The sequence below is a fragment of the Arachis stenosperma genome, chromosome 3, assembly GCF_014773155.1.
Source record: "Arachis stenosperma cultivar V10309 chromosome 3, arast.V10309.gnm1.PFL2, whole genome shotgun sequence".
Classification (NCBI taxonomy): Eukaryota; Viridiplantae; Streptophyta; class Magnoliopsida; order Fabales; family Fabaceae; genus Arachis; species Arachis stenosperma.
Window position 1 is genome coordinate 19982032 of NC_080379.1, and position 13016 is coordinate 19995047.

Consider the following 13016-nt stretch of genomic DNA (forward strand, 5'->3'; position numbering starts at 1 on the left):
ACCCGTCTTCGTACTGGTGGTCCGCCATTATCGGTGGTTGAATCCCAGGTCTCCGTCAACGGCGCCAATGTTCCGAAGGTTACTGAAAACGTTGATTTAAGCCTGGACGTGAGGTCCAAACTCCTTGTGGGACAGCGTCCAACTTGTTTTCGTGAGGAGGTGGGGAGTGGTACATGCAAGAAACTCCGATGCTTAAATTAGCAAGGGCTTTAGGCAGGTTATTTTAGTAGATTAGAACGTACCTTATACCTGAGGGGTGTTGCTGTATTTATAGTAGAATGTTAACCACTTTTGTTAGAGTAGTTCCACCTTTATGGATGGATGATCGTTCCCTTCATCTTGGGAGTTGAGACCTATCTTTTAGGGAAGATAGAGATAGCGAAAAGATTTACAAAGGCAGTTACCTGCTTGGGCAAGCAGAGCTGGGCTTCTTTCATGGTATTCGACCTCTTTAAAGAGGTCAGGTATAGGTCGGAGGCCCCTCTGTGGGTCAGACCTTTTCTCCTCATTGGACCTAACTTTATTCATTAGGGCAGGGTATGAACAATATTCAAACAATATCCTCAATTCTCTCGTCAAAGTGATGCCTTATGAAGCACAGACATTTTTTTTATTTGTTGTGTTCGCATGTCGGATGCATTTTGAGCACGACACTCTTCTCCAGACACACTTGGGCACACCTAAATACCATTACATGTCAGCATGTCCAACCTTATTCTTAACATGTATTCTTGAAATGAATTTAGATATAATATATATTATTAATGATTAAAAAAATATTTTAAATATTTTATATAATTAAAAAAAGATATTAAAAATAAATAAAAATTATTTATATTTTAATATCAATAAAATACCAAAATATCATTACAATTTATCTAAAAAAATACTTTATATTTTATATATATATATGACGTGTCTCCGTTTTTTATAAAAATTTTAAATTCGGGTGTCCTGTATTGTATTCTGTGTCAGTGTCCGTGCATCATAGACAAACAAAATTGTGGTATTAAGCACCTTCCGGATCAAAAGCGGCATGGTGCACTTAAGTTAATATTTAGTACATAACATTCAAATAACAAAAACGGAATCAAATCCTATATCCTTATCAGTGACACTAAAAGAATAAATGTTAATCTACAAAAATGATTATATAACACATTCCTGCTTCCTGGGTGGTTCTCATCCATATCTGCCTTCTATATGCCAGTTGCTTTTTTTCATTTGTACCAACCAGCAAGGAAGTACCTCAGCAAGAAACAGAAGCAGCATGCAATAGCCTGTCCAATAATGTGTTTGCATAAAAAACAGGTTAAAAACTGCAATAGAAATTGCTAAATCCAACAACAGGTTAACAGGTTAACTCTGTCTATCTCGATCTTGTTGCAAACTTTTTATATTGCTATTTGAACAGGTTACTATTATCATAACAATCAAATAAATGTCAAAAAAAACAAAATAAATGTGAGTTCTAATAATTATATATGTGCAAATTATCAGTAGTCAGTACTATTTCAATTGAAGAAATAAGTTAATATGCAAAATTAACGTGTAGAGTGCCTTATTCAATATATTTCACAGTCGATTGTAAAATGCAAGCTGCATGAAAACATAAAACAAATTACAAGCACATGAATGGATAAAATGTTGATGAAATTTTGAAGAGTTTTAGCCAGTTAGGGAATTCTTCATAGTAGCTCTAAACAAAATAAAGTTCAATGGTATCTGGGTAAATGGGTTAGGACTTAGGTCACGACCATGGACTTAAATTTTTGTTTATAATGAGAAAACCAAAAAGTAAACAATGAAAAAGGAGACCATAAGTGCAGCTACAGAGTGAAAAAACAGAGAGAAAAAAAGGAAAGAAAAAATCACCTGGAACCCAAGAAGATAAATGCAAAGTGCCTTTTCGGACTTCCTGCCAAGATTTCTTAGGAAGAAGTTAACGAGTGTCCCATCCTTTGTCCCAGTCAATAGTCCAGTTTGAGGGTCAAACCTGAATAAACAGACAATATAAGGTTTCATGAAAACCCAAAAACACCAAGATGCCTGAAACAATCAACAGGTTAAATTTAAAGCCTACCTTGGCAGTCTATGGCGTGGACATGGAATAAACCCGAAAAGCTGGAGGAAAATGTATATGTTAAGGCATATTGAGAAGAATATAGTATCACAAATTAAAAAAAAATGCAGAGAACTGGTTAGTGTCAAACCTGGGGAAGTGACATGAGAAAGTTCAAAACTTGAGGCAGGAAGAAAATCAAAAGCGTTTCACTGAGAAAAAAAATAAAAATAAAATCAAAAGATTGCTCAAATATCACACAAACTGAATTTGAGAAGAGTAATTGCATGCACGTAGAATGAGGTGTTAATTGAACAGGGTAGTAGAATGAGAAATCAATTGAGAAGGTTAAGGAAAATTTAGGAAGAAACCACAGGACTACTATTCACATTTCTTTCTCAGATTCTGGTCCAGTTTCTATTACATACATCATGCCAAAGTGAAAACTAAGACAAGGAAAGAAATATTCAATTGGTAAACCCCCCCCCCCCCCCTCTCTCTTTCTTTCCTTTTTCAATGTTGTCCCCGATGTTGCTTTTTGGTATTATGGTCAAGTAGAAGTGTCAAACAAAAACACACACAACAATAGCCAGATTAATACTTCAGTCAGAAAAAGTAAGTAAATACCTAAAATGGCCTAAAATACCGACCACAGCCATTGTCATTCCAGCGAAGTAAGTGAATGTGTCACCAACAAAAACTGAAGAAGGATACCTAGAAAGACAAGCACAACAGACTTTTGGTAAACTACTCTTGATCATGCAATATTGAAGATTTCAAAAGACATGATCTTGATATCGATTAAGGAGTAATTACCAATTATAAGAGAGTAAACCCAGAGATGTAGCTAGCAGGGGCTGAGCAAGGTATATAGAGAATGCATGTGCTTGCTTATATTCAGGATCTGATGATGCTCCAATTTGCATTATATTGTGTACCACAATCTGCGAATCAAAGGTAAGTATAACTTTTTATGATCAAAATTACTTTGAAAAGCTTTGACGCTTACAGCTGTTGCAATAACCACTGTCTGCCCAACTTCAAGGCCATTTAATCCGGCATGAATATTGATGGAATTTGTGCAGAAAACAGCCAACAATCCCATATACAGTTTATATATCCATCCTGCCTCATCAAACAATAGTCAAACTAGTGAATCTTTGTATTAACTAGTAGCTACAAAAGTGTCAGTGGCTTGAAGATACGGAAAGCATACCAAGATCCAAAACCTCCATCTCAACATGTGGGACAAGTGGCTTTGGTATAACTATTGTTGTGTGTCCAGCGTATGCCATTAACAAAGGCAGCGCAGCAATAGACGGGAGTACTAATTTTCTGCTCTTCGAATTGCCATTAATTAAAAATAACCATTCTAACATTAGTTTACAGACACAAATCCTGTAACCAAACAATGAATTTACATACTCACACTCTCCATGGGACATCAAGGACATCGTCAACAAATCCAAGCAATGTCATGAAACAAATGCAAGCCAATGCTGCATTGTACTCAACAAGCCACTGAAAAATCAAAATAGTACATAAATTAAATGCTCAGCTCTTTTATTGATATCAGTCAGAATTCAGAAAGTGTGAGCACTGCCAGATTACTGTACTTGTAAAACAATATATACTTACGATTGAATCTGCTGTGAAGTTAAAATACTGAAATAAGATTGCCACAACTAAGTAGACAATAGCAACAACTATACCCAATGACTCAGGCCTGCACAGAAAAATGTAGCAAAGTCAGCAAAGCACTAAATTTATGACATGTGAAATAGTCCTTCTCCCTCATTTTGGAAATGACCACTTCTTCAACCAAGGTTGACAAATATATGCTATATTGGCACCATAGTGCTATTTCGGAAATTTAACAAAACATGATGCATAGGAAGGGTAACTCATACTGCGGACATTATGGTTCATATGTTTCCAATTACAAAACATAAATTGCAAATGTCAATTCAAGGACACCAAGGACAAAGGAATCAGGAAAAAATACAATTTGATAATTAACATATACTTGATTCATTTAATAGACGGTGATATCATAGAAGTTTTACAAATTATGAATCAAAATGCATACTAGTTGAAACCAAAGAGAACCTCGTGCAAAAGTCAACATCAACATATAAATAATAGAAACCAATTACTTCCCAAAAAGGGAGATAACAGCCTACATGGAATTGCACTAATCTCAAATTTTAGTGCATAAATGTGAACTGCAAAATGAAACAGCAGCTATGTTTCACAAATATATACACAAGTGACATAATTTGAACCAAAATCCAACCAAAATGCTCAATCAAGAATCAAAACGAAAGAAAATCAAAATGCAGCTAAGCCATACCAAATTGGAAAATTCCAGATCTCAAAAACCAAAATCGGCAACCTACCAATTTCATATATTGGAAATTTAAACATTAAACAAAACGCAATTAAAAACGGAAGACTCACACTTTGACATTGCCCTGAGGGGTACCCTTCTTATTAATATCAAAACCAAATAGATTCCTCTTCAAAACGTATTTGGAAGCGACAGGGATCAATTTAACGGTCACAAGGAACCCCGCGACGCTCATCCCAGCGTTGATGATCACGGATCTTTGAAGCTCGGCCTCGATTTTGTAATGGTAGAAGAGAAGATACGCGTAAGGGATAGAAAACAGAGAGAGTTTCAGAATGAGACCCCATTTTGGAGGCGCAATTGGAGGGTCATTGGTTTGCAGTGGTGGCTTGCGGTGTGTGGGGATTGGGGCGGCGGCAACGGTGGTGGTGACGTTGTTGTTTCCCTTTGATGAAGAAGAAGGGTGTTCGGGTGACGAAGGTTCTGTTTTGGAGATTCTCTTTCGCGGAGCCATTGATGCCGTTGGTCGTGTTGTTTTTCTTCCCTTTCAGGATGCGAGGGACATTGGAGATTTGCAAGAAAGTGTTCGGTTTTCAATGTTTCATTTCATTAGTGGTCACTAGCACCAATGAGAAGGTGCCAAGTCATCCAGAGTGAGCAATGGTGCAGTCCTTATTCCACCCAAAAAATAGTAGTGTTCAGAAATAAGCGTGTTCTCTTCCGTTTGTTTTTTCAAGAGTATTTATCTATTTGGTCTCCAAAAATTTTCAGTTAGATATTTTAATTTTTAATTAAAATTAATTAAATGATTAGTTCTTAATAATTAATTCTGTTAGTCACTTAAGTTATTTGTTCTGTTAATTCTAATGAAAGATAAAATAGTCTCTGACAATTCTAACAGGGGGACAAAATAGTCTTTATATCCTCTATTCAGAAACGATATTGTTCTCTTCCAATTTCTATCATATTTCGTATAATTCTAACAGTCTAACATTGCAACTTCAAACTACACAATGCACACTTTGCAATTTCAATATTCACAAGAAGAAAAATCCTTAACTTGTTCTCAACCAATTTATACTCAAAAAACTATGTCTCTCAAGTACTTGTCGTCTTCGATAGATCCCATGAATTTAGATAGCAAATCCGATTTGTTAAGACACGTCGTCGTTGTCGCCATCACCATCTCCTTCCTCCTCTGCCCTATCATCTTTATGGCCACATTGTCTACCATTCTGATCGCTTCCTTTAACTTCTTCTCAGAACCGATGTTCAATAATCACTTCAGTTTTCATATGAACAGTGACAGCGACATTGCTTGCTGTATTATTAGCTTGGATGCAAGGTCGAAACTGTCTGCTAGCTTGGACTCAAAGAGAGAAGGAATAAAGTATTCGAGGTCCATTTCAAATGATGTCATAATATCCAACAATCTATGTTGCTTGCCGGAGATTAGAGAAAGGCGTGTCCTTGGAGTAGTTGTGAAACTTGGTTTTGAAGATGTGGTGGACGTTGTTGGGGTTGAAGGTGATGCTGTTTTTGAGGACGTGGAAGTGAATGGTTCTGGTGGGTGAAGTGCAAAGGAGGTGGGCAATGTATTAGTCACAGAGATTTGGAAAGTGTGTGATCCATGACATGTTGACACAAGTGCGACACGTGTGGTAGTTACACCATGGTTTGATCTTGGAGTTGAAGAGGAGGAAGGAGAAGATGGAAAAGAAGACTCTTAAGGTGAAGAAGGGGAGTGTGAATGTTAGGGTTGTGCGAGATATGATGAAAATTGGGGGAGAACGGTGTCATTTTCGAACAAAGGGGGATCATGGACCATTTTTCCTTGTTGGAGTTGTCAGGGACCATTTAGTTCTCCGTTAGAGTTGACGGAGCAAAGGACCTAAGTGACGGACGGAGTTAATTGTTAAGAACCAATCGAGTAATTACTTCTGGTTGGGCACTAAAGGCTGCGTTTGTTTCTGAGAACAGGATAAGACAAGACACTGAGAACAAGACATAAAAGGCAGAGACACAAAATTTTGTATTCTTATATCTTGTTTGGTGATAAACTAGAACAAATTAGAAAATCTAATTTATTCTTATTTTTTATTCAAAAAATTTAAGACAAAAAATATAATACTAAAAAATATAATTGTAAAAAATTAACAAAAATAATGAAAGAAAAAATAAAAAATAAGTTGTCCCTTGTTAGTATTTATGTGTCCTTCGTGTCATGATGGACACAAAATACAATAATCCAGTGTCCCTTGACACATTGTCTTTGTCTATGTCTCTTATGTCAAACGCATTTTTGTGTCTCTGTGTCGCTGTCGTAGTGTCATGTCCCTGTAAATAAACGCAACCAAAGTATCTGGTTCGAAATTCTTTGGAAACTAAAATGGGTAAATATTCTTTTTTTGAAAAACAAAAAATTACATATTTATCAATTACCATTTGGATAAACTACTAAAAATATACTCGAATAATTCTATCGCTAACAAAAATACGCTCAAATTTTATTATCCACAAAAATACCTTTAAATAATTTAAAATCGTGACAAAAATATTCAAAAAGAATATTATTTTTTTGTAAGTGACAAATAACTTTTGTATTTAACAAATCACTTATGAATTTGATCCAAAATTTTATAAGAATGTTTAGATAATTGTTTAAAAAATACACATAAAAAATGAGATGAAAATTTGATCTCTATATTTTTTAAAAGTATTATTAGTTGTTGACAAAAAAAACAAAAGATATATTCTTAGTGAAAAATCACAAAATTTTAAGGATAAAAATATCCCATCTTTTAAACCATGCTTACAAAAAAAGCGCATCAAAATTCAATTTTTAAAGTATTTTTTGAGAATATATATTTAATATTGGACATTTTGGTCGCATTTTTAAATCATTTGAGGGTATTTTTATCGAAAATAAAATTTGAATGTATTTTTATCAGTGATAAAATTATTCGGGTGTATTTTTAGTGATTTATCGTTACTATATTAGACAAAGATATAATTAGTTACCATTTTACATATTATCTCTTATTTTTGTCGTCAACACAATTCACTTACTGTAAATCAGATTTGCAAAAGGTAATATTTGAATAAAAATTTGAGGATTATATTTCTAGCTATGTGAGTTTAATAAGTAGGGAACATAAATAAAAGGCTCTGATTTGTGAAGGATTTTTTTTAATTTTCATCCATTAACAAATTAGTGGATCAATTTTGTATAAAAAGTAGAGGATTATTTACCAAATAACACAAAGGTTCAACATACATGGATATCGAAATAATTTTATATTATTTTATGAGAATATACTTCCTTTTTCCACCTCATTTAATAAACCCCTAAAGTAAGCAACAATATGAAATATATACGGCCGATTAGCAAACTTCCAATTATGCCATCTAACATAATTTTTTTTCTTTCATAAACTATGTGACTAGACATTAAAATACAAAGTAAAATATAGTGTAAAGTTATTAACAATTAATGTTACAAGTTAGCAAGTGGAAAATGTCGCGAGGAATTAGAAATCGGGGTAAGAAATGACATACGAATTCAAGCCCAAAGATGTAACAATGTTAGTGGACTATCAATCTCTTTACAATCAAAGCAAGATATCCTACACAACGCTCTGTATAAGTGTGTTAGGGATGCCAATCCCCAACTAATTTCGTGAATTTGAGAAAAGTCGCGAAACAGCGGCATAAATTTCTAGTGAACCGTTGACCTAGACTTTTCAGCAAACAAGATTGACCCAAACAACAACAAGATATGACACTTCATGTACCTCTCAATGGCAACTCAATGATTTAAGTGTAATCCATCTTTCACATTTCTAATCCAGGTCAACTTGATATAATTTCCTTTACAATTACTGATCCTAGGTGCATCCTAAACTGATGCATGAATTCAGCTTCCAGCTTCTAACCTCGTGACTAGTCATGGTCATTCATATCATAGGAAAATCATTTATCAAAATGCTTAGAATTAGAGCTATATCTTCTAACGTATAAGGCACACTCACTAGTTAAAAGATGAAAGGTATGAGTGTCTGGATGTCATCTCTTTACCAAAGCTATTACCAAGGCCGGTTGATCTTAGATCATACTAATTTGAGATACATGATAAAATCTAGTGGCCTGTATAAGAGGTTCGACAATTGAATTATATGCATCTAGTAAATTTATGTGAAAACATCTCAAATTTTGTATATCTTTCGAATTATGGACAAATAATAACTTAAGTTATCTGAATTAATTAATTAATAAAAATTTAAAAGACTTATAATTAACATTAAACTAACAAGAATACTAACAAAAAAAATTCACCTCTATACTAAACTAACTAGTATATGTTATAAAATTATCCAGTAAATTAATTTTAACTTAATTATCATAATAACTAATTTTATTATCAACGATATTCAGACAAAATCATATACATCTTATTTCTAACGACATGTATAAACGAATGTAATTAATAAATAGGTTTATTCTACACACATAATAAAATAATTAATTACATTTTAATATAAATCTTAAATAATTATTATTTTAATTAGCTTAATTATTAAGATTAGGGTAACTACGGTTCTCATTTTATACACATTCTATTTTTTTCAGATACAAGATGTGAGGCACTTTGCTGAGTGTGTTGAAGGCTCTGCTGAAGCGAAGATATACTTTTAGGGATTTTTATGTTTTGTATTTTGTATATATATGTGTAGTACTCTCCATCTTTGTATAAATTTGTACTTTGTCCCTCTTAGAGATTGACTTGGAGAACAGGATTTATATTTTGTCTTTTGATAAACTTTGGGTTGTATATATGTATATATATACTCTGGCTGGCCTTTACTTTGCAGGTCAAGTCTGGAGCTTGTTAATATGTATTTCTTTGGAAAATCTTATCCCATATATATTATGTTTTTTCTATTTCACTATTACCTACGCATTCTATTCTTAACTATTCGAGTGTGAAGCGATTTTTCTATTTTTGTTTTGTTATCCTTTATTTAAGGCTCGTTTTGTTAAAAACTATTCTTCATATATATACATAAGTACATATTTTGTCTTTTAGAAGTCGTAATACCTCACCACCCCTAATTTACAACTTAAGCGTAAAATTTTGTGTGGTAGAGTATTACAGAAGTCATTGTATACAACAACAACAACAACAACAAAAACAACAACAACAACAACAAAACCTTGTCTCATTAAAATGTGCTTTTGGTGTATCTGCAGAAAATTTTCTGGGATTCATTGTGAAGAAAAAAAAAGAGTGACCGTCGACACCAATAAATGCCAAGCTATTTTCTACTCGTCTTCTCCTCAAAATAAGAAAGAATTACAGTCTTTCTTAGGTAAAGTAAACTTTTCAGCGAACACTTCTAAAAATTTCTTCATCTTCAGCAAAAGCTTTTTCTCACATTTTCTTGCAAATCCTTCTTCATTTGAAAATTTTATTTCCACAGCTACTCAATTTGGTCTTCACTCTAGTAGTACTTCAGCTGTTACGACTGCCTCATCTTCTTCCACTACTATAGATGTAACTACTACCACCAACATTCCTATTATTACCTCTACTGCACGAATAACCATGGCATCTGTTTCTATCTTTACCGCCAGAGCTACTACTACTGCTCCAGGTGGAACCTCTGCTACTCCTGCTTTTTCGTTCTTATTCTAAGTCAATTATATGAGACACTTTCTTATTCTAGGTATTTATTCCAATTACATTTATTTGTGGCGGTGTATACTCATTTTCGTGGGATTTGGAGGATTTTTATATTCGTTATGCACCAAATGCAAAATAATATTGTTTCGGAGTCTCCACCATTATAGTAGTAGTACAAGATCATCGCTTCAATTACTAAATCAAAGCTGAAAAGGGTCTAGAATCTAATATAGGGTTTAAAATTCAATTTTGGAGACCATAATACAGTGCAATTAGAACCTATAACTACTTTAATGCAAAGGTTCAATTTTAGAGATTACTTTAAGATTTAAAATTCAAACTAATTATCAAATAAAAATTCACTGAAATAACTAAATAGAGTCTTATTTGATTTACTTTATTTGAGTAATTTTTTATTCAAATTATATTCTTTTTTCTTTTTAATAAAATCTCTAATAAAAGAGTGAACTAATTATTTTAGATAAAATTGAATTTAAAAATAAAAGTTTATTTTGGACAAAAAGAGTAATAAAATATAATTTTATAATAATTAATCATATATCGTATTAAAGCAAAAAAAAACTTTAACAATTTTTTATTTTATTGATTCTCCACTTATTTATTTTTATCAGAAAATACATAACAAGATGTATTCTTTCAAAATACATAAGGTGAGGAGCACTTCAGTTAACCATCACTATGGCAGCAGCAACCACTTTTGGGAGTACACTCCCAGCGTTGAAAGTGATTAAGTATGATACATACAACGCGACAATGTCCAGTATCACATGATATTGTTTCATCACAAACATCCAACCTCCTATTGATGACACTGCTTGCGTCTGCAATAATTACAAAAACTGATAGATTAATATAATATTTAAATATATTTTATATTCATTTAGGTAAGTATAATTATTTATGTATCTGTATTTAATTGTTTAAATATTTAAAATAAAAAACTTTATAATATAATATCGTAACTTTTATAATTAAAAGTTGCTTTCAAACATTTTTACTCATTATAAAATGAATTATGAAAAAAATAAGATAAATTTTGCTACCTGAAATAAAAAATAAAGCCACGAAAAGAATGCAAAAGAAGAACTTTGACGCACTATTAGTAGCCATTTTGTCAAAATTAATGTGTTTTTTGTTATCTTAAAAGAATATGAATAATCAAGCCTACTGATCAGTCTATTTATAGGTTCTTGGATAAAAAATTAAACTTAATATGATATTATTATTATAGTGACAATAATAAATTGGGTCTTAATAAGATAATCAAATGCCGATATCTCACATTATTATTGGCAGATTTCTTACTTAATATGTAAAAAATAAAATTAAATAATTCTTATTTTTGGAAAAACATTAATTTTTTAATTAAATATATTATTTTTAAAAACAACTTATTAAATAAATTGATTTAGTTAAAAAAAAGAAATACTACTCACATTATAATTATTCTTTTACAATTTTATTCTTAGTTTTTATAAATCTGGTTGCTTTTATTATGGACAAATTCTTCTACTAAAAACTCTGTCTTAATTTTTACGAATTCAATAATTTTTTACTGTGAGTGAATTTTTTCATCACTCTTACGGTTAATAGCCGATCCTTTTGTTATCTACTCATAAACATTTTGTTAATTTGATACAACAACAACAACAACAAAGCCTTGTCCCACTAAGTGGGGTCGGCTACATGAATCAAACGACGCCATTGTGCTCTGTCATGTATCATGTCTACAGAGAGACCGTTTACATGTAGATCTCGTTTGACCACCTCATGGATAGTCTTCTTAGGTCTTCCTCTGCCTTTCGCCCTTTGTCCATCTTCCATCTCATCCACCCTCCTGACTGGATGTTCTATCGGTCTTCTTCTCACATGTCCAAACCACCTGAGACGCGATTCAACCATCTTTTCCACAATGGGTGCTACTCCAACTCTCTCCCTTATATCTTCATTCCTTATTTTATCCAATCGCGTATGACCACTCATCCATCTCAACATCTTCATCTCTGCCACACTCAGCTTATGTTCGTGCTCCCCTTTAGCCGCCCAACACTCCGTACCATACAGCATAGCCGGTCTTATAGCGGTGCGATAGAATTTACCTTTAAGTTTTAAATGCACTTTTTTGTCGCATATAAAACCAGATGCACTCCGCCATTTTGACCAACCTGCTTGGATCCTATGATTTACATCCTGTTCAATCTCTCCATTATCCTGTATGATGCACCCAAGATACTTAAAACTTTTAACTTTTTCTAGGATGTTTTCTCCAATCTTCACCTCTATATTGGGGTTTTCCCTTCTCAGACTGAACTTACATTCCATATATTCCGTCTTGCTACGGTTTATGCGCAGACCATACACTTCTAAAGCTTCTCTCCATAACTCCAACTTCTTATTTAGGTCTTCCCTTGACTCTCCCATAAGGACGATATCATCGGCAAAAAGCATGCACCATGGCACAGGCTCTTGGATGTGCTCTGTGAGTACTTCCAGGACTAATGTGAAAAGGTATGGGCTTAAGGATGATCCCTGGTGTAATCCTATACCAATAGGAAATTCTTCCGTCACACCACCTTGAGTCTTCACACTAGTTGTGGCCCCATCATACATGTCTTTAATTGCCCGAATATATGCGATCCTTACTCTCCTCTTTTCTAAAACCTTCCATAAGACCTCCCTTGGTACCCTATCATACGCTTTTTCCAAATCAATAAACACCATATGTAGGTCCCTTTTACTACTACGATAAATCTCCATCATCCTTCTTAATAGGTATATCGCTTCAGTGGTAGATCTTCCTGGCATAAATCCAAATTGATTCTCTGTTACTTGTGTTTCTTTTCTCAACCTCCGTTCTATCACCCTTTCCCATAACTTCATAGTATGACTCATAAGCTTAA

At 33.3% G+C, this 13016-nt stretch overlaps 1 protein-coding gene across 1 annotated transcript; it reads right to left on the minus strand.

Annotated features, from left to right (window-relative positions):
- Positions 1 to 988: 988 nt before the first annotated feature.
- Positions 989 to 5003, minus strand: LOC130966691 (uncharacterized). Its single transcript, XM_057891512.1, has 11 exons — positions 4523 to 5003; positions 3701 to 3788; positions 3492 to 3583; positions 3279 to 3397; positions 3072 to 3187; positions 2879 to 3006; positions 2690 to 2776; positions 2214 to 2274; positions 2084 to 2124; positions 1876 to 1996; positions 989 to 1280 (listed from the first exon to the last, which is right to left on the minus strand). Exons 1-11 carry the CDS (start codon positions 4924 to 4926, stop codon positions 1221 to 1223), a joined length of 1317 nt encoding a protein of 438 aa, XP_057747495.1. The 5' UTR covers positions 4927 to 5003; the 3' UTR covers positions 989 to 1220.
- Positions 5004 to 13016: the final 8013 nt, after the last annotated feature.

Coding starts and splice junctions, on each gene's coding strand:
- LOC130966691 (XM_057891512.1), bottom strand. CDS start 4,926: ATGGCTCCGCGAAAGAGAATCTCCAAAACAGAACCTTCGTCACCCGAA. Junction 2,777..2,878: donor GGTTTACTCTCTTATAATTG/GTAATTACTCCT, acceptor TTGTCTTTCTAG/GTATCCTTCTTCAGTTTTTG. Junction 1,281..1,875: donor TTTATCTTCTTGGGTTCCAG/GTGATTTTTTCT, acceptor ATTATTGGACAG/GCTATTGCATGCTGCTTCTG.